The sequence below is a fragment of the Marmota flaviventris genome, chromosome 4 (genome assembly GCF_047511675.1).
Source record: "Marmota flaviventris isolate mMarFla1 chromosome 4, mMarFla1.hap1, whole genome shotgun sequence".
In the NCBI taxonomy this organism is placed as follows: domain Eukaryota; kingdom Metazoa; phylum Chordata; class Mammalia; order Rodentia; family Sciuridae; genus Marmota; species Marmota flaviventris.
Genome location: NC_092501.1, coordinates 163,333,746 through 163,355,741, shown reverse-complemented (window position 1 = coordinate 163,355,741; position 21,996 = coordinate 163,333,746). Strand labels below are relative to the sequence as shown.

Genomic DNA, 21,996 nt, shown 5'->3' with positions numbered 1-21,996 from the left:
TTTTGCAGACATGAATAGGTATTTAAAAAGAAGTTGAAAGTACAAAGAAGCATCGAACTTTATAACACTGTCTTAATGTTTTCACTTTTTCAATGTATTTGCCATTTTCTAGTGTTACAATTTACTCAACAATTATATATATGGCTTATTTTTCTCTATCTCCACCTCACTGCAATATAAGAATCTGTGAGAGACTCAAGGTCACATTTGGCTGCACTGATGGGCTTGTTTCCTGGATCTTCCCTTTCCCCAAACTTTAGGCTTAACAAGAACAGGGTTCAAAGGTTTAGTTATCAGGTCGCTCCTTTAAACACTACTTTGGAAATTGAACAGAAGCCAACTCTTGCAACACTGAAGAGAAAAAAAAAAGTCTCACTATTGAAGAGGGGAAAAGAAAAATTACACTTAGGAAAGACTGCGGTCAAACATTGCCTGAGAGCAGCCAGCGGTTCTAGGAAGAGCGCGTCCTTGCTGGGTAAGAGGCTCCAACTGGACTGATTTTGCCAAGTTAGCAATGGACTTCTGCATTTCATACTTTAAACCCTCAGACCTGCCTCACAAGTCACAATTCAGCCAGAAATACCAGTAAAACAAGAAATACCGCAGACCTGCCAGGTAGCTCACCTTCCCTTGTGAATGAGTGGGACTAGGAGTTCAAGAAAGGAGACTCAAAAATAGCACTGATATCTTCACTTTTCACAATTAAAAAAGCTGATCTGAGAGAAATGCTTATGTTACAATATTAGGTGTTCATTATGTGCACTATACTTGAAATTCTCACCTTAAAAAATGTTAACTGTAAAGTAGTATCCTTGATTCACCCTGAAACATTAAAAAAAGAAATCCATCCGTGATGAATCCCAAAATCCGAAAAAGAAGGCCTTGAGTTTGGTTAGCAGTGGAGTCCCATGTTGGTTCCTTCCTTGTGCCATGGGGCCACGCTCATGGAAGCTGTAATGCTAGGGGAAGATGGATGCAGGTACGCCCACTCTGTAATGTTCATGCAACATTTCTGTAACTTGAAAATAACTGATCTAAGGTAAATATGGGGAAAAATAAATTTGGCTATCTTCCAAATAATTTTTGTAAAATTTTGAAACAGGGGCAATCTTTTCACTTCTATTTCTTTGTATTATTCTTGTTATCTCAATTGTAACAGTAAAACGTTGATGAAAACTATAAAAATGATAGACAAAATTATTTTTGTTTTATTTTATCTAAAATGCACATATTTTCAATAGTTCTTAAATTTTCTATTGAATAATGAGGGAGGAAATGCAAACGTTACTTGCGACATTACTGAGCAATAACTGTTATTGTTCAGTAGCAACTTATTTGAAAGAATTCACTTTCTTGATGAAGTCTGAAGATGCTTATCCTTAGGATCCTAAAATGAAAATTGCCCTTAGGTGAGTTTTTAAAAACCAGATTATCAAAACTCCATTTGTACAGAAATTGTATTATATAACATTTCTGAAGCCAATTGCTTTAATTTTTTTTTTTTTTGAATTGGGAATATCTCCAAATACATTTATGGGCTTAACAGTGATTGGCTAAGATGAGCTACTTGGACTTTTTTTTTTTTTTAATCCTGGATTTCCCCGCATTTCTGTTTGTTATACTATAATCAGAATGATCTTTTGAAGCACATTAAGCTTAATAAAACTTTAATATGGAACACACAATAATTAAGAAACAAAATTCAAGCCAAAATGCTAAGCTTTCCAATTAAGTAAAAGCAGCAACTGTCCTTGGGAGGACCGGGAGGATGGGCCTGGGCTAACCATCACATCCACACCTACTGTTTCATAAACTTCAATAGAAATGTCAGTGGTTCTGAAAAAACATGGGGACAGTTGATAAACCAGGATAAGTGAACCCTCTGAAAGCCAAAAGGACAGCCCACACTTAGTCCTAAAGAAACCAGAACAACTGGAGTGGAGACAAAAATCAAAAAGAAGCACAGATTTAAGCTGCATGCATCTTTTCAATTCCAAACCAAGACCTTTCTGAACAAACAACAGAAAGCCCTTGTATTGCAGCCATTTCTCTTGGGCACAGAGACATTGATTCTGAACTGGTACTTCCTCTGAAAAAGCTTACTATGTGGAACAATGCAGCTGAAGTGCTCTGACAAGTGACAGCAGCTTTCACCTGTCCCTGAGAGTCTTGCCCTCAAACCCTCCACCTTGGTTCTATGAATGTTACAAAAAGTCTAAGGTAAATCATGGTAATAGTGATGGTGACTGCATTTGGTTGGGCTGCAGAAATGGGGGTCATTTTTTGGTTCACTTTGTTAGAGTCTTCTCTTATTCTCCAAACTTGCTACAAATTGCAAGTTATTCGGGGGTGGGGGAGCCCAAAACAAAAAACCAATACCACAATACTTTTCAACCTACAATTTGGGGATGACAAAAAACCAGAAATATGTAAAAATATGCAAATAGAAGGAAATCTTAAAATCTAATATGATATATCTTGGCAAAGTGTGACTCAGGAAGCTATTTTTAAATCTATTATTCTTAAATATGTAGAAATGAGTATGTCCTCTTTAGAATGATAAATTTAGAAGCAGTGGAATGGTAGCAGAGAAGATTAAAATGACTGAAGAATCCTGACCTTACTAGATATTGAAGCCCATTATAATACAAAATTACTCAACATGGTTTATTTATAGCAGATAAATAGAATAATAAATCAATGATAAAAAAAAGACTCAAAGTTTCAATTATACGAGGAACTGAACACAATCCAGTAACTTTCCCAACACAAAGGAGTTAAATATAAACATCTACTACATTGGGATAAGGTAGCAGTCTGGAAGAGAAAAGGGGAGAGAGGAGGAAGTAAATGCCAGCATGAGATGATTCACCAAAAGAAATGCCAGAAGGATTAATGTGTTAAAGCCAAAAAACCAAAACAAAACACTAAACTATGAACAAGTCCAAAGTAGCAGGAAATAGAGCAAAACAAGAGATTATGAACACATACACATTTAGCTTACTTAGATCTTAGAGAAAATCAAAAGAACAGATGACCTCATTAACACAGATGCAAAATCTCATACGTATGTTAAAAGAGCAGCAAAATTATGTGAAAATATTTACATCACAGTTTTGATCAATAATGTCTCATTAGAAAGAGTTTATATTAAATCATAAAATATTAGGGTGGTTGGAAATTAGAATTAAAAATTAGCAAAAGATCTAGTTAGAAGTAATCAAAATATACAGAATGATATTCATTATTATTATAAATAAGCAACACATTAAAGTAAATTTGAGATTCTATGTTACAATTACTAAATCAGCCAAAATAAATATTTAAAGACAAAATGCTAGCAATAAAGTGGAAAACTGGTACAGTACATTTTTGTATGCATACACTTATAACTCATTTTGGAAATGCTATGACAATAAGTAGCATGCCCAGTCTGTTGAGCTCAGAAATTCACATTGCAAAATTCATATTGAATATATAATTCCTCAGAAATGAAAGATATGCACAAAATTTTACATGTTCTATTATAGCAAAAGAAAATGGTCATATTAAAATTATACAACTTAATACAGATGTGAGAATGACTAGAAATAGCTTAAATGCTTGTGAAGGTGAAAAAATCTATCATAGCATTACATGCTCTTATTTTATGTAGAAAGTATAGATGATAAATACAAAATACAAAAATAAGATGTTAAAACAATGAGTTTCCTAGTTTAAAAAAAATGTTTAAAGCCAATTGTTAAATAGCCCAAAGATATGCTAAGCAGATACAAAAAAGGATTATCTGAGATGAGGAAGAATTTTCAGTAAACATGGCACATGGTTAAAAACTGTTTCCCGTCAGCACTCGGCATGTGCGCAGGACACCTGTTCCGCTCTCCGGGGTCACAGGCTTCTCTTCTGAAGTAAAGTGCACACACAGGGGGACAGTGCTCTGTGACCCCCAGACAGCTGCTCTGAAGGTGACGTGAAATCGGGTGAAAAGCCTATCCAGGGCCACACCTGCCTGGCACCTTCCAGGTGTTCAAATATGTTCCCTCGACACAGCAGGGAAGCAATGCACAGATCCGTGAAACCGTCATGCGGATCAACCCAATGCCAACACTTCCTACCATCTTGGAAATGAAGAAACTGGAATAGACCACCTTGACGGTCTACTTCAACTCTGTAAAAAGCTCAAGGGTACCAGAGGACCTTAGCGTGGCAGAAGTGAGGAAAGAGACGTGATCACACACGCTTGGCTCTGCTGGGGAAGTCTCCGTGGAGGAGAATCTTTAAATCCGCGTGTGCGTGTGCGTGTGTGTGCGGGTACAAAATCGTCCTTAAAGGAAACAGGAAAAAGCACTCACATCCCGGGGTGCCCAGTGAGCCCCTCCCTGGGGCTCCTGCATGCAACACCAGGGACTCTGGGAGATGCAGGTAGCGGGTCTACCTCTGCGGTAACGAGGTGCTCTGTCGCTGTGCTTCCGCAGGGATGGAGGGCACCACGCACTGGAGGAGAAACCTGCCTCCCCTTGGCCTCACGCGTGCTCGCCACGCAGTGCAGAGAAGTAGCGCCCAGGAAGGATGCTTCTACCCGCACAGCCCCCTGCGAGGACCCGCAGGCTGTGCCGCTGAGGCAGCCCCGGGCGCTGGCGCTCTGCCCCCAGCCCTCTGGCTTAGATGGCAAAGTTCTAGTCTGTACTTTGGAGGTTTAGAGAGGCTATGCGCACCTGTAGCTCTGCAGGTGGGACGCTTTCTCCGCACCTGTGTGCACGCAGCCCCGCCCACCACCTACCTGTTTCCTGGGACCCCTCAAGCGCGCGCCGGTTCCTGCTGCCGGGGCTAGAGTGGCTTTCCCCCAGAGCGGCTGCGGCAAAGATGCCCTGTGAACAGAGAAGGGAGGTTATTGGCCGGGCGGCTGTGCGGGGCTGGGGGCTGCGGGCTGCGGTGCGGGCGCCGGACTCACTTTCAGTCCCACTGGGGCCGCGGGAGCCGCGGCTCGGGCCTGGGTCGGGGTGGGCATTGGTGCGCGGTGGCCCTGCAGTTCTGCGCGGAGGCTTTCCAGGTCCGCTTGCAGGGTGGCCACGCGGTAGAAAGAGATAAGCGTGAGGCCACTGGAAAGTAGGGCCAGCAGCAAGGTCACGGCCAGCAGCTTTGCATCTCTGGAGAATCGGACCGAGGGGCTTTCCTTCTGTGGGAGGATGGGAACACACTCTAGTTTCATTTCTCCCCCTTTCTTGAGGCAAGAAGAAAGGCGTGCCTGCTCCCACTCCGTGGAGTCATCCATTCCCCGACTTGCACTTTGAAGGCTGGGGCCTTTACAATGAGTGACCACAGAGGACGGATCATTTCCTGTTATCTGTGCGCCTCGAGGTCCCGCATTGACTGTGAGGCAGCCCCGGGCTCTCCCCCTCCGGAGCGCTCTCCTGCTTTTCTTCTTTCTCCCCTTGTGCATCTTTGCCCCTCCTGGGCCTTGGCTTTACTGGCGTTTGCCCTTCTGTGGATTGCTCAATCTGTCTTCCTCATTTCACTTTCAGTTTTTGTAAGAATTTTAATGCCAATTCAAAGGACTCATGCTCAAGGAGATGCGAGGCCCCTCACGCCCGCTGAGGAGACGGTTTAAGCTGGTGCTCTGGAAGAGAAGGCTTAAGACAAATTTAAGGAGATTCACCCCCAAGCTTTAGGGGAGAATGGGGTCTACTTGGAAGCACATGGCTTCTAGGGAAAGGGAAAGGGAACATTGAAAGCTCCCGCTGGTGTTATGACAACAATTGGAAGGTCGGATAAGCCAAGTGCTTTAGCACTGAGTTGTGTTTAGCTAGAGGGTGATTTATGAACAGTCCCCAAGGAGGAGACAAATGGCAAATCCTTAAAGGAGGCTTGGAAGTCCACTGGGGATTGTTCTTGTTATCTTAACAATGCAATAAGAAGAATGTGATGCAGCTTCTAAATAATTGAGGAGATAAGGGGACTTCTTTAAACATTGGGGATACATTTTCAGGGAAAGATGCATCATCTGTTTCCTTGCCAGGCGGGCTGCTAGTGAGCCAACTGCACCTCCCCCTTGCCACTGGGACTTCTGAAGCCTCAGTCCCTGCTCACTGTGAGGTTCCCTGGAGGAGTCTTGGCCTTATCTCCAGCTCCAAACTCCTCATTCCCACTTGACCCTGTCTGTCCAAAAGCTACCGACATACAAGGTCCTGAATCAACCCAATCACTTCATCTGGAAGTGAGGGTGGTGCACTGCAGGGAATGTTCACTCATCTGGATCCTGCCCTGTCTTGATGGCTGATTCCTGCACCAGCATCAGTTCCTGACTGCTTTGCCCCAGCATCCAAATGTTGATTCATCTTGCAACAAAGTTAGGGAGGACTTAGCAAGCCTGGGTGGGCACTACTCCATGTGCTGGGGGTACTGGGCAGTAGCTTTGTCTCACAGCCCCCTCTCCTTACAGCCTTAATAAGGTTACAGAAGTGATACAGCATAAAGGCAAGTACCTCAAGCTTCCAGGATTCTAATCTTGCTTCCACCTTTTGCCCTCCTTAAGCAATTCATTGAAGGTCTGTGAAATTTAATTTCCTCCTCTGTGAAATGGGGTGATTAACAGGAACTGTGCCTGAGGTGCAGAACAAGGCTTACAGGAAGGTGCTAACGAACTACATTTTAAAAACTACTGTTTTTTTCCATTCACTATCCTTTGTTTATATTCAAAGGATGAATCAAATATTCTATTATTGTGGTGCAAGAAGTACTTTTGTTCAATTGCCCCTGTAACATCTGTAGGAATGTATCCAGCAAGCACTTCACTTTCACCAGGTGACACCAAGTACCCTCTGATAAGTTCCCATTTCCTATTGTCTTTCCAATGAGTTGAGGTCATCAAGCTATCCCTTTTTTCCTCTGCTTTTAAAAAAATGACTTGTCTATAAAACCCACAGTGACAAGTCTATAAAACCCACTCAACAGGCAGACACAAAGTGGCCTGAATCAAGCCAGAGTCACTTGGTCAGGGTGTGGTGGACTTGGCGTGCTGCAGGGCATGCCTCAGCCCTTCCAGTCCTATCTGATCTTGACCGCTCATCCTAGACCAGCACCAACTTCCCTTCCCCCAAGCAAGCTGCTCTCTGCCTCTGCTTTCTCAGGTGGGAGTCTTGTTCTATAGGTTCACATGCAGGGTCTGTGGTGTCAAACATCACACTACACAGTTCTTCTGTCAGGGTCCTTGCTGCAGGTGGATCAGGGTGAGGCATCCTGGACAAACTTGCAATGACAAATGGGGTTAGTTGGGGAGGTCCAAAGCCCTCCAGGCTGGCAGTGAACAGACAGAACTCATTCGGTGTGTGGTAATATTTCCTAAATACACACAGAAATCCGTGTTCCAGTTGATCCTTACTTTCATGAGGACACCCTGGAGACCTCATTCCCCTGGGATTTAATGTTACTTCTGATGAGCCTCCTCTCCGTGTGCTTGGGTCAAAGCTGTTAAGCGGAATGACCCAGCTGCTTTAGAGAATGGCCTCTGCCTTCGCTGCTCTACAGGGCAGTGACCTTCATGCTGACCTCTGCAAGACAGAGTCCCTGGTCAGCCTATGTTCAGGTCATTCTGAAACAAGCATCTGCTGGTTGTTTGATGCCGAGGGTGACACTGTGCACAGAGGGGCTACTACTCCTTCCAGGGAAGGGGGCCAGCAGCCCCTATGACCCAGATGGGCAAGCAGGCATTGCTGTCTGCATGCCCTTCTTAGGGTTCACACAACTAGATTTTCTCCAAAGACAGTTAGAAATCTAAATGGCATCTATGGCTCTATGACTTCTTATGAACAAAAGGAAGTTATTTCTCCATAAATCAAAGACCTGTTTCCTGTAGAGGAAATGGTTTGATAATTTAACCGAAATTCTGTTAAACAAAGAGCACATTTGTATTCATTGAACAACACAGCACAGTCTATCCAGGGAGGAAAGCCACCTTACCCAAGCCACGGAACTTGGTCGAGTGTCCACTGTCAGCATCCAGACACTTTCCCTATGTAATGTGGGTGATATATTCCATGTAACAAACACCATGATTGAGATACTGTGGCCTGGGATTGTCCAAATTGTCCCCTGCACTCAGGATGGGCAGGTAGGGTTGAAAAAAATGAGTTATCAGTTTAACCAAGGGGCAGAACCACAGGACAAAATACACATTCAGTCTTTGATAACTTGCTATTTTTACATTGGCTGCTTCAAAAATATTCAAAAAGCTGAATTATAAGTTTCTGGTTAAGAAAACTATTTAGAATTATAAAGTTCACCAGATGTCGTCTTTTCCGCTTTCTTTGAGGAGAAGGCATCTCATGAGGACCAGCATGGTGGTCACAGCAAGCGTGGTGACCACAGCTCTTCCAGATGTGAGGATGGCCTGAAAATATAGCTCAGCTGCTGGCTGAAAGGGCTCAGGCACAGAAAATGATCCCATACAAATGACTGTATAATTCAGAACAAAAAATCATTTTTTTTGCAGTCAGTGACTCTTATAGTTTTAGCTAAAGTTGACTTTAACCATGAAGTGGTGGTGTGTGGGTTATTTATGGAGGTGACTCCAGACATTTCTTTTACAAAAGGGTGATGTGGCTGGGATGCTCATACCCATTTCCTGAGAGTTTTTCTATAAAAAGGAGCATGCATACACTAATTAGGGCTGAATTTTTGTCACTTCTGGGAAAATAATCTACTTTTCTAAGAACTTGAACCCAAGAGTTGGATCTTTCGGGTCTCTGGGTTAAGCCCACCTTCTCTTTGTTGTGCAATTGCTTTTAGATTTAATGCCCATGAATCAGTGTGTTATAAAGAAATTTGTTTATTTCAACACTATTTTCAATTAGAGTATAATTTAATCTGTCATTCTTGACCATAAAGACAAGAGTGTTTTTGCTGATAATGAATGTTAGTTGATGTGAGAACATTGAGGAATGAATTTTTCTTTTTTCCACACACAGACACACTGCATATTGACACACACAGGCAAGTACACATATGATCATTTCAAAAACTTTGGGAGAAACGATAAATCAGTTCTACCCATGCAGGAAAGATCATTTATGAAACTTATGTGATGTCCTCTGCTTTTAAAAATTAATAAAATAGATATTTTATTTGAAATTTTGCTTATTAAATGTTAGACATGAAAGGAGGGATGAGGAGTCACGGACTCCGAGGGCAGAAATGGCCACATTTCCAGTGATGTTTTATCATCTTATCAGACGTGTCCTGAGCCCAAATCCAGAGACTGACTTTGTTCAGATGGGCATCTTTGCAAGATGCCGACACGATCCTACAAAGGGGAATCCTCATCCACTCTATCCACATCACCACCGATTGCCAAGCCCGAAGGATGAGCTTATTTGTTGCTATACCCCTCATGTTTTATGAAGAAGCACGAGAGAAAGACACTCAGTCCACTGGACATGCACGTCTGCATGTCACTTCCTAGCCCTGCAGAGGCTATTCTGCAGCTGCTGTGATGACCAGGCTGAGGCCAAGAGGGCAGGATCCTGGAAGCATCTCCTCTGCTGCTGAATCCATCTACTTTTTGTGTCCCACATAGGGTCCCATTTTTTCCTTGTTGCTTCAGCCAACATGACGCAAGATTAGACAGTAATGCATCCAAAGATATCCCAACTAATTCTGCTAGTTCAAGAATTGTATTTCTAATACCAAAGAACTTTGCATAACATAATTTTGTATGTTCTTTCAGAATTTTTCCAGATGTCCACGTTTTTAAAAGTGCAATATGGAGATAAAGGTCAGGATCCATAGCTAGAAAAAACTATTTTTTTTAAGAAAAGTCTTATTTCCAGTTCTACCATAAAGTTATTGAATTACTTCACAATGTTAGGAAACATAAGAAAACAATGTCTTTTAAACTGCTATTATGTGAAGAGCTCTTTGATCAATCTGTCTTTTCTGCGTAGAACCAGAATGTACCTACTTGCCCCTCTCAGGAGGGAGGATACCAAACCAGAACTGTGGGGCTCCATGGAAGAACAAGACAGTCTCAAACTAAAGAGAAACCAGGGAGGACCCGCAGTTTGAGGAAACACAACGGGAATGTGCAGGAGAATGCTTTGTTCTTCTCCTCCAGTGTCAAGTTGGCTCTTCTGAGCTGAGGGCAGCTGGATGTCAGGGAGGCCTTTGGCTGTCATTGGTTCTAGGTGGAGAAAAATGATGAGTTTTTTTCCTCCACTATAAAAATTTACAAGACTTATTTCTGAGATCAGAGTCTTTGCTGCTCATTCTATCAAAAATCCGCAATCTGTGGACCACCATCAGCCTCACATGAATGTGCCACTTCCTGGAGCCTCCAAGATTGGAGAATGAAATGCTTGGGGCTAGTCCTCCCTGTCCCTCCAGGGCTAAGAGACCTTGGGAGGGGCTCCCAGGAAACAAAAGCCACCATCAGGGGACCAGAAGTTTCCCTGCTGGCTCAAGGCTGACTCCCATGTTGAGGACTTGAATTCCTACACCCGAGCCTGGACTGCACCACTGAGCAGAGGCTTGTGAGACCCAGTCTCCTAGGAGGAGAGCTTCGAACAAGCAACATGTGACAAAGTCAACCCGCTTTCTCAGGACTTGAAGTTGCAGGTGCAGGACAATTTTAGGAGCTAAATAATTGTCCAATGAAATGGTTTAATAACTGAAAACATGAAGGAATGAGTGAAATTAAAACCTCAAATAGCAGAATGTTTTACACTTGACACGCAAAACTCAGGAAATGTAAAAGGAGGTGGCATGGATTAGAGAGGCCACGCCATCCAGTCTTGTAGGGGAAAGCCTCTGGACCCATGAAAGGCCTGCAGGTGCAGTTTGAAAGTGCTCTCGCAGGCCCAGGGTGGAGCCCAGGCAGGGCTAGGTGAGACCCCAACGGAGCAAGGTTTGTCACATACGCGGCAAATAAAGCATATCAAAACTTGTGAAGTGCATCTGCAGCTTTCTTATGAGGAAAAATGGCAGTTAACATTGAATATTTTAGAAAAGGATAATAGAAAAATGATGTACTGAGCACATAGTTCATGAAGTCCTAAAAAGCTAAAAATGTGAAAGTAAATTAAGCTTGAAGATAAAAGAAATACAAAAAGAAAAATAAGTTTGTAAAACACAATAATCACACAACATACAGGACAGAAATGAAACAAAATGGTACACTTCTAGACCTATTTTACATGCTCAAAGAAGGCATTATGAATAAAGTCATGCAGTAAAAAAATAAGGGGAATTTGAAATACACTAGAATATCTCCTACACTCAAAAAACAAAAACAAAACTGAAAAGAAAAATGGGAAAAGAAGTTACCAGAGGAGGGTTCTGGATACTGGGACACACATACACAAAGCGAAAGACAGATTGAAATCTCCTGTTCCACGAAGCCCAAATTCTATTGTGCAGGATTATTTCAAACAATTTCAAATTTTATTTGATAAATTTGTGCAAAACTACTGTTTCTTATCTGGTTTTAAATTTCTTTTGTATCTTTAGTAATTGTATTTTTTAAAACTCCACATGTGACTTCTCCTTATTTCTTTAAAAAATAGCTAAAACTTAATCAGTCTTGTCATTGCTGTCGAGTCTCAGAAATGGTTTTATCTTCATGGTTCTCTCTCACTACTTCTCTCTAGATTGCTCTTTGACTTCCTTAGTTTAAGTTTTTCTCATTCTCTTCCTTTCTTACTTCTTGACATAAACACATAGACTGAAATTTCCCAGGAAGTTTGCTTAGTGAAATTCATTGATATCTGATATGTATTGCTTTTTATTGTTAACTTTTGTAGAAAATCTGAAAATTTGGTTTGGAGTCACACTTCAAGTTAAAAGTCACTTAAGAGATACTAATTTGTTTTAATGTCCAGGAACTTTTTACAATTTTTTTTCTTACTAATTTCTGTATTGTGGTATTGCATTTAGGTATTTTACTACGTACTTCTACTTGTAAGGCTTAGCATTTCCTAGGGATTAACGATACTGACACTATTATGACTACAACAGGTATTTTAAAAGAAGGTACATCCTTGTGAATTTTCTTATTATAGTCTGAAATACCATTTTTTGGTGGTGGTATTTATATGCTCTATCACAGACTGAGAGAAAGTGTCCTACGACTCATGTCTTTCCTGTGTATTTCCAGTTGTTTTTCTGTGGCTTTATCCTCGTCATTGTTGATGCTATATTATTTCACATTGCATTATCTGATGCAAAGATCTTCAAAATCAAGATAACAACTTATGGCTATCAGATATTTTTTCAAAATGTGCAAGGAAGGTAGCAATTTAATCAACATTATAAAAAGTTGAACTTCTAGCAGGCAACGTGGTGCACACCTGTAATCCCAAGGTGGTTACACCTGTTGCTCAGGCTGAGGCAAGTTGTGATCAGGAGGATCAAAAGTTCAAAGCCAGTCTCAGCAACTTAGCGAGACCCTGTCTCAAAATAAAATATTAAAAGGGCTGAGGAGGGTGTGGTTCAGTGGTTAAACAACTCTGGGTTCAATCCACAATATCTTAAAAAAAAAAAAAAAAAAAAAAGCCTATGGGCTCCCAGGAAGGGTCACTTGCCAAGACTAGAACAGCCCTTCTGGTAGCTGCTTATTTGCAATGTGATTTTGTAGCTCTTGCCATAAAAAGGTCACTTGGTCTCCTTGCCTCATGATTCCGAACTAACCTTGCAAATGGCTTTGACCAGAAGAATGTAGCAGGCAGGACCTGACTTTCTTAAATACTCCTGACTCCTTCCCCAAGATCACCAGGTAGGCAAGTTGGTCTGGCCTCTTGGGAGATGAGAACAGGAGGCAAGCCACCAGGCATGTGACTCGACACCCAGCACTACAGCAAACATGTGAGTGAGGTTACTGGGACCCTCCAGCCTGCCTGGCTGCCAGAGACCCACCTGAAACCCACAGCGTCACCAACAATCTTCAAGACTGTGACAAGTCACTCAATTAGGATGGTGTGCTACTAGCAAGAGATGATTGATAATGTCACACTCAGTGTTTACAGTCTCAATAGAAATCACTATGATAAAAACTCAGCAATGAAACCAAACAATTCACCAAAAGACAAGACACATGCGTTACAGCAAAGAACACTCGTTGTGAAAGCATGATAGCATTGGAAACAAAGCTACCATAAAAACAAAATATTATCCAAAGAAATTAGACACCCATGAAGAAATCACGAATATCAGAATAGCCCAGGCTATGAAATATAATGATGATGGTTAGCTAATGATTATCAAGCTCTAATCATAGTTATGAAGGGCCACTGAGGTGCTGTGCTGGGTGTGTGGCTGTCCTCTGAGTGCTCCTGTGTTGGGAGCTGGGTCCTCAGTGGTGGTGTGGGAGGTGATGGGTCTTTAAGAGGTGGGCCTAGTGGGCAGTCCTTAGGTGACTGGGCCACGCCCTCAGAGGGCGAGAAAGTAGCTCTCCAGGACCTGTGGGTCGCCCTGTTGAGAGTGAGCTGGATCCTCTCTGGCTTCCAGTCTGGCCCAGGCCTGCGCTCCTGCCACCCTGTGCCACCCACCCTGAGGCCTCCACCAGAGCCAGTCAGGTGCCCATGAACCTCCAGAACCGCGAGAGCAAACGCATCTCTCTTCTTCTTAAGATCACTGAGCCTCGGGTGTTTTGCTCTGAAATGGAAAACAGCAAGACGCACATCGTGAGCTATGAGTACTCTTCAAAATTAATAAAGTTGTTTAGACACCAATTTAGAATACCAGAAGACACTGAAGCACTTTCACACTTCATCTCCAGAGCCTTGCTGTGGAGAATCTACCCACGGAGGGGGGAGAACAGAAGAGGATAAGTGTATATAAAGACTATATATTATTGTTGTTATTATTTATCTTTATTTTATGTGATGCTGAGGATCAAACCCAGGGCCTGGCATGTGCTAGATGTGTGCTCTACTGCTCAGCCCCAGCCCCAGAGAAAGACTATATATACATTATCTCAAGTAAAATTAAATTCCATTTTGTTTTGTCCTATATCAGTAGCCAAAGACTTATTTTCCTACTACTAAAATAAAACACTGGAGACATTTGTTCTCAATGGTTTCATTACCAAGTCTGATTATTTACAGAGATATAATTTTATGTAAAATTTATAAAAGCTGTTTTAAGTACTTGTAGACATTCATAAAACGTGATATAGGAATTGGCAAAAACTCATCATTAACTCATAATAGAAAATCAGTTCTGAACTTACTGAATTTAAAATGAACTTGCTGAATTTTTTCTTTTCCTTTTAAATATAAGCCTCTTTGTTCTATCACTAGTATAAAAAAGGGGGGTAATTTCCAGAATTTTAGCCAAAAGCATAATCTGTTATCTCATGGCTACAGCTGTTTACATATTTTAAATTGAATAATGTGCTTCCAACAATTTCAAAAATCAAACAAAAGTCAGACCCTTGATATTTTCACATTTAGGACAAGGAATCATGATCCAGTACAAAATTCATGTGAAATTCTCATGTATTATTCACAACATTAGCAATAATTAACCAAAGATAAAAAAGTCAAAGTAGATGTAAACTGTACCTTCTAGTGACAATTAAAATCCTTCAACATGTACAGAATTAATTTAAAGCTGTAGACATTTTTGTCTTTAAATTGGGGCAAAATTCAGTTATACAAAATTTACCATTTCAACCATTTCTAAAATCACTCTTCAATTTCTCTGTCATGTCATTTACCAATGGATCTGTAATCCTCCCCTGCCCCAGCTGAGGGTTCCCCATTTCATTCTGTAAACCTCTTCAGGTCAGGTGTTTTTCAGCTCAAACAGGATACACATTGCTATGGTTCAAGTACGGTTGGTCCCCACCAAAACTCATGTTGAAGCTTGATCCCTAGTGTAATGGTATTAAAAGGAGTTGAACCTTTAAGAGGTGACAAGGGATTAAAGGGGGATTCATGCCTTTCTTGTAGGAATGAGTTCTTGCTCTGGCTGGACTGAGTCAATGCCAGTGCCATGCTCTTGAACTTTCAGAACCATGAGCCCAAATAGAATTCTTTCCTTTATAAGTTATCTAGTCTCTGGTATTCTGTAGTAGCAACAGAAAATGGAATAAGATATATACTCTAAGGCTGAAGAAGACATCAGAGTGTGTGCTATGGTCTGAACAAAATTGCCTAAAGCATTGTTGGAAACTTATTCCTCTACGCAACACTGGCATAAGGAAGTAGTAGCAAATGTGAGGATGGATCGATAAAGGCAAGGCAATTTGAATCTAGGGGAGATAGAAGAAAATGAAGACAAGAGAACAGTACCTCAGAGAATTGCACCAATATATGCATATTCAGAATTCCAGACAGTCAGTAGAGAAAGCAGAAAAAAATTATCCAAAGAAATAATGGCTAAAAATGTGCCAGTGCAGTGGTGGTGACTGGGATCAAATGGGAGATGTTTGGGCTCGAGGGTGGGTCCTGTTGAGTGGATTGATGCCAATTACAAATGGGCTTGAGGCTGGGCGTTCCAGCACTCACCCTCTTGTGCACGCTCTCATCCTCCGCCTTCTGCCACGGGGTGATGTAGCTCACCACAGGCAGCCCATTGATCTTGGACTTCTCAGTCTCCAGAACTAGGAGCCAAATTATTGCTTTTCTTTATAATTTATCCAGGTGTGGTACTCTATTGTAGCAGAACAGAAAGCACCAAGAAGGTGTGAAAAATAAGTCCTAGGCTTGCACTCAGAAAGACTGGGTCCTAGGTTAGTTGTATCACTACAACTATTTGTATTACTAAAACTCTACTTACTTATAGAGTTTACTATATTATCTGCTTACCATTTTGAGTCCACTTTTTTGTTTTGTTTTTGTGGATTCAAGTTACTGTATGGTGTCATTTCTGTACTCCAATAAAGGTTTGCTTTCTTTGCTATAATCAAATATATTTAAGTAATATGTCAAACACTATAGAATACCAACGAATGGATTTTTAAATATGTTGAGAGAAGAAATATGTATTTATGCTGTTTTTCTGATTGTATAATCATCAACCAATGCTCTTTGTGTGTGATTTGAATTACCATACATGATTACTTGATCTCAGTGTGAACAACTTTATCTAGGATTTCCTGTGAGGTGGTTCTGATAACAGCAACAACAACAACAACAAAAACTTGTTGTGATTTCTAGAAGTGTCTTGTTTCATCTTCATTTCTGGAAGAGCTTTACAGACACTAGACTCCTGTTTGAACTTCTCTTGAGCACTTGGACTGTATACTCCAGAGCTTTCCGACCTCCACTGTTCCTAACGGTTAGTCAGATGTCCATCTCGCTGGGGTTTCCTTGTTTCTCCTGCCGTTTTCTCTTTGTCTTCCAGGACTTTTACCATGTGTTCCTAAGTGAGGGTCACTTTATGCTTATCCTACCTGGAGCTCTTTTACCTTGAATGTGTAGATTGATATTTTTCACCAAATTTTGGAAGTTCTCGGCCCCTACGTCTTTGGGTCTTGCTGTGCTTCTTTCTGGCTCTCTCCTTATGCACACTTTGCATCTCTCTGAGGCAGTTCTCTCTTCATCGTTTTTTCTCTTGTTTCAGGTTGCATTGTCTCCAGCAATCTGTCTCCAAGCTCTGACGCTGCATGTTTGACTACTTTAAGCCTGAAAAGTTTTTAATTTCAGTTATTGTGCATTTTCACTCCACAATTACCATTTGGCTCATTTAAAAAAAAAACAATTCTTTTTTTTATATTCTCTAGTTGATGACACAGAAGCTGGTTTCTTATTATTCTAAAATGTTAACTATCTGATACTGGAAGCCATCTTTGTTTACCTCTGGTCTGAAATCTGATATCAGATATCTCTTCTTCAAACATACTGGAAGCAGACCCTAAATATTTTAGTCTGAAAAAGTATAAATCGTGATATTTTTTCCTGAAACAAATGTGTCATCTCTTCTGTATAATAAATACATATATAGTTGTTATAGCTTGGGAAAAAATGTACTATAAAATTATTGTAAAGTTTTGCTGCCTGTGGCTTACACAATCTTAAGGAATGTTATTGACTTTCCCTTGTTTTTGCATAATCCTATCCCAAGTCAGTGAAAAGATTTGTTCTCCAGCATGTAGAGCATTATTATGAGTAAAACTGGCTCTCAGTCCAAGTTTATAGCAGCATAATTGATATTAATTAATGCACATATTGATGCTGTCATCAATCAATGAGAACCATCTGCTAATTTAAATATTCAATTTACCTGTGAAAATAGGAGCTATCATAGATCTTCCATGAATGAGGACCATAGCATTTAAATTGATCCAGAAAATATATATATCCAAACATTGCTGACAAATTGTCTTCTATTCCATTTCACTGGATAAATAACAGTTGAAACAACAATTGGACTGCATTTATTTATAATGTGTACAAATACAATCCTGAGCTTCTCTTAGTCAAAGGAGACACATGTATCTACAAAGCAGCTTTTGATCAACACCGTGAAACTCTGAAGTGGCTTTAAAGGTTCACATCCTCAGAATCATATAAGGCCCTTGCTAAAAGAGACCTTTGAGCCCAACCAAGCCAAACCCTTAGTTTGTTATGAGGAAACCAAGACCCTAGACAGTGAAATATTATCCCTGAATCACAGAACTCCTCATAATGGTAGGAGAATCATTTTAAACTCTATTTACAACCAGATTGAATAAAATGAGTTTTTAGAAGGAAATAAGCATTTGATAGAAACATAAACTGTACTTGTAGGCAAAAGAGAAACATTGCTTTATATCTCCAAACTGTGAACTGCATCATTATATAGAAAATTCTAAAAGATGGATGAAAATACTCATAAAAGCTTGCTCTTGGACTAGGGTTGTAGCTCAGTGGTAGAAGGCTTGCCTAGCACATGTGAGGCACTGGGTTCCATCCTTAGCACCACCTATAAATAAATACATAAATAAAAGTATTGTGTCCATCTACAACTAAAATATATTTTTAAAAGCTCCCTTTCCTCAAATTCTCTTTACATTTTTAATTCTTTATGTCAAACAACAGAGATTAAGTCATTGGGACTCTGAAATTACAGACCTATAGTCTTGTTGAAGACAGGGATGCCCTCTTTCATCACTTCTGTTCAACATGGCCATTGACATCCTAGCCAGAGCAATTAGACAAAGGAAATGAAAAAAAAAGGAATAGTGATAGGAAAAGAAGAGCTGAAAATATCCCTATTTGTCAACAACATGCTTCTATGTAAAGAAGACCAAAAACAAACAAACAAAAAACGCCACCACTTCTAGAACTCATAAACAAATTTAGCAAAGTAGCAGGATATAAAATTAATACCCACAAACCAATTTCATTTCTGTATACCAATGATGAGTCTGATGAAAGAGAAATTATTAGAAAAGATACCATTCACAATAGCCTTGGGGGAAAAAATACTTGGGAATCAACCTAACAAAAGAGGTGAAAGACCTCTATAATGAAAACTACAGAACACTAAAGAAAGAAATAGAAGACCTTAGAAAATGAAAAGATCTCCCATGTTCTTATACTACCAAAAGTGCTATGCAAATTTAATGCAAGTCCTATTAAAATTCCAATGTTATTTTTCATAGAAATAGAAAAAGCAGTCATGAAATTCATTTGGAAAAATAAGAGACAAAGCAATACTTAGCAAGAAAGGTGAAGTAGGAGGCATTACAATACCTAGACCTTAAATTATACTACAGAACTATAGTAATAAAAACAGCATGATATTGGCACCAAACCAGGCAAGAAGACCAATGGAACAGAATAGAAGGCACAGAGACAAGCCCACATGAATACAGTTACCTCATACTAGACAAAGGCACCAAAAACATACATTGGAGAAAGGATAGCCTATTCAACAAATGGTGCTTGGAAAAAATAGAAATCCATATCTAGCAGAATGAATCTAACCCCTATCTCTCACTCGACACAAAACTCAATTCAAAATGTATAAAGGAGTCGGGCATTAAACCAGAGACCCTGTGCCTACTAGAAGAAAATGTAGGCCTGAATCTCTATCATGTTGGCTTAGGAACTGATTTCCTCAACAAGATTCCCAAAGTGCAAAAAGTAAAATTGAGAATCAATAAATGGAATGGTTTCAAACTAAAAAGCCTTTTCATAGCAAAAGAAACAATCAAGGATGTGAAGACAGCCTACAGAATGGGGGAAAATCTTTGCCCCCTGTAACTCAAACAGAGCATTAACCTTCATGATATACAAAACTCAACAAACTTAAAGCCAAAAGAACAAATAACCCAATCAGTAAATGGGTAAAGGAAGGGAACAGATGCTTCACAGAAGAAATGTGAACAGTTAACAAATATGTAAAAAATGTTCAACATCTCTAGCAACAAGAGAAATGCAAATCAAAACTACAGAGATTCCATCTCACTCCAGGCAAGATGGCAATTATCAAGAATACAAGTAACAACAAATGTTGGCGAGGATGTGGGGAAAAGGGTACACTCATACATTGCTGGTGGAATCCCAGCAAATTGGTGCAACTACTCTGGAAAACAGTTTGTAGATTCCTTAGAAAACTTGGAATGGAACCACCATTTGACTCAGTTATCCTACTCCTTGGCATATACCCAACAGACTTAAAATCGGCATACTACAATGATGCGTCTACATTAATGTTTGTAGAAGTTCAATTCACAATAGCTAAGGTATGGAACCAACCTAGGTGCCCTTCAGTAGATGAAAGGATAAAGAAAATGTGATACATATATACAAAGGAATATTACTCAGCCATAAAGAACAGAGTTATGGTATTTGCTTGTAAAGTGGATGGAACTGAAGACTATTATGCTAAGTGAAATAAGACAATCCCCCAAAATCAAAGATCAAATTTTCTCTCTGATATGTGGATGCTAACCTACAATAAAGTGGGAGAGGGAAGAATAGAAGTTCGTTGGATTAGACAAAGGGGAATGAAGGGAAGGGAGGGAGGATAAGAATAGGAAAGGCAGTAGAACGAATCGGGTGTAACTTTCCTATGTTCATATATGAATACATAAGCAGTGATACTCCACACTATTTAGCCACAAGAATGAGATCCTAAGTAGAATAAGTTATACCCCATGTATGTACAATATGTCAAAATAGGCTCTACTGTCATGTATATCTAAAAAGAACAGATAAAAAGTACTATTGTTGCTCTAAAAAGATTAGTTTAAAATTATCTAATATTCAATATTTATTAGAACTGATAAGTATAGTCTCTTTGGCAGAGTCCAGTGATAGACAAATTGAAGGGACCATATGTCGTCACTGGAGCAACTGTAGGTCTAGCTCTCTCCAAATTGGTAACTGACCAGGTTTTCTCTGTGTGGATCAAGCCTATATAATAGCTTAACAATTTGGAGAATAGGTTAATGAAGCTCACGTGCTAGTGCAAACTGCCCTGGGGGAGTGGGCATGTTTTTCCTTAATGTGTTCTTGCTTCCTTCCAAGTGCTCACCAGAAGCACCTCTATGACTATACTCCTACCACAAGTCTCATCTTTAAAGTAGTCTTCACTCCTTGTTCAATGTATCTTAATTCTCCCAGCCTCTATCCACTGTCCAACTGCAAGCTGCTTCTACATCTTTTAGGTTTTGTTACAAATAGCACCCTATTTTCCTGTGCCAAAATCAATTTCAGTTCCCTACATAGCTGTAAAACATTAGTCAAATCTCGAATTCAAACAAGAGAACCTCATTCTCAGTGTGGAGGTCTGAAGTCTGAAATCGGGGTCAGCAGAACACATCCCCTCCAGAGCAGCTTTGGGGAGAGTTGGTTCCTTGCCTCTGCTAGCTCCTGGTGGCTGCTGGTGTTATGTGGGGGTCTTGGCTTGTGGGCTCATCACTACAATCTCTACCTCCATCTTCACAAATATTTCTCTAAGTGTTCCTCTGCTTCTTTGGGGACACTTGTAATTAGATTAAAATAAACTCCCAAAGTCCAGTTCCTTAACTTAATCCCATCTGCAAAGACTAACTTTCCCTATAAGGTAACATGCAGATGTCAGGATAGAATCTGCTGTTTGCAGCCATTGATCAGCCAACACCCAAGCTAAAGGCACCTGGTGAATGAATGCAGCATGTGGTCTGCAAGTGAATTCTCTTGCTGCCAAGAGCATTATTGGAATAATTGACAAGATTTGAAAGGGATTTGAACATTCAATGAAACAATGTATCTGTTCCTTTCTTGATTTCAGTGGTTGCATTCTGAGCATGTAAGAGAACGTCTTCAGGAAATAATGAAATACTCATGGGTGCTGGTTCATTAGCTTGGGAACTTACTGGAAAAATGATTCAAACATTGTCTTTACTTCCAACTTTTTTGTAAGTTCATGATTGTAAGGAAAAAAACAAGAACATCATAAAGAAGTAGATAGAGGAAAAGGAAGGGGAGGGGGTACAAACTGAGGACCTCCAGAGGAAAAAGTGAGTTCAAGTAGGAAGGGGAATTCAACAAAGTGCCAGAGTACCCTTTGGTCCCAAAGAAGATCAAGAAGCAATCTACTTTATGAGCCACATTGTAATATAGGTGTGTACTCTCCTCCATTCCCACATTCTTACTCCCTGGTAATTCTTTCTCGCCTCCCAATAAGAGATAAGAACATGCTTTGCTACCGTGACCTCAAGAGCAAGTCCTCAGGTAGATTTGCTCTCAGCCTTCCTTCTCTTCCAGATTTAACCATTAATTAAGATAGAAAGGGTACTGAATCACTCAGTAAGTTTTCTTGAATTTAAGCCTCCACGCAGCAATAATTGTCGAGATAAGGGAAATCAATTGTACTATTAGAACACAAATGACTTATATTTTAGATTAGCTACTCCCCTTAGAAACGGAATGCAAATAATCAAGGTGTGCAATATACAGGTACTACACAGAAAGCAAATTTGCATCTGAAGAGTCTGAATTCACCTCTCCCATGAAAGGCTTCTGTTTTTGTTTTTGTTTTTAATTTAAAAAAGTATAAACATTGTTAGCCATCCACGCCAACTATCTT

At 40.2% G+C, this 21,996-nt stretch overlaps 1 protein-coding gene across 1 annotated transcript in view; it reads right to left on the bottom strand.

Moving 5' to 3' along the window:
- The window catches only part of Tnfsf13b (TNF superfamily member 13b), a 34,886-nt gene extending 28,566 nt beyond the window's left edge, over positions 1 to 6,320 (bottom strand). The window contains exons 1-2 of the mRNA XM_027938862.2: positions 4,952 to 6,320; positions 4,781 to 4,868 (exon numbers count right to left, since the gene is read on the bottom strand). Coding sequence (XP_027794663.1) covers positions 4,781 to 4,868; positions 4,952 to 5,440 — 577 coding nt within the window. The 5' untranslated portion in view covers positions 5,441 to 6,320. The remainder of the gene's footprint in view (positions 1 to 4,780; positions 4,869 to 4,951) is intronic.
- Positions 6,321 to 21,996: the final 15,676 nt, after the last annotated feature.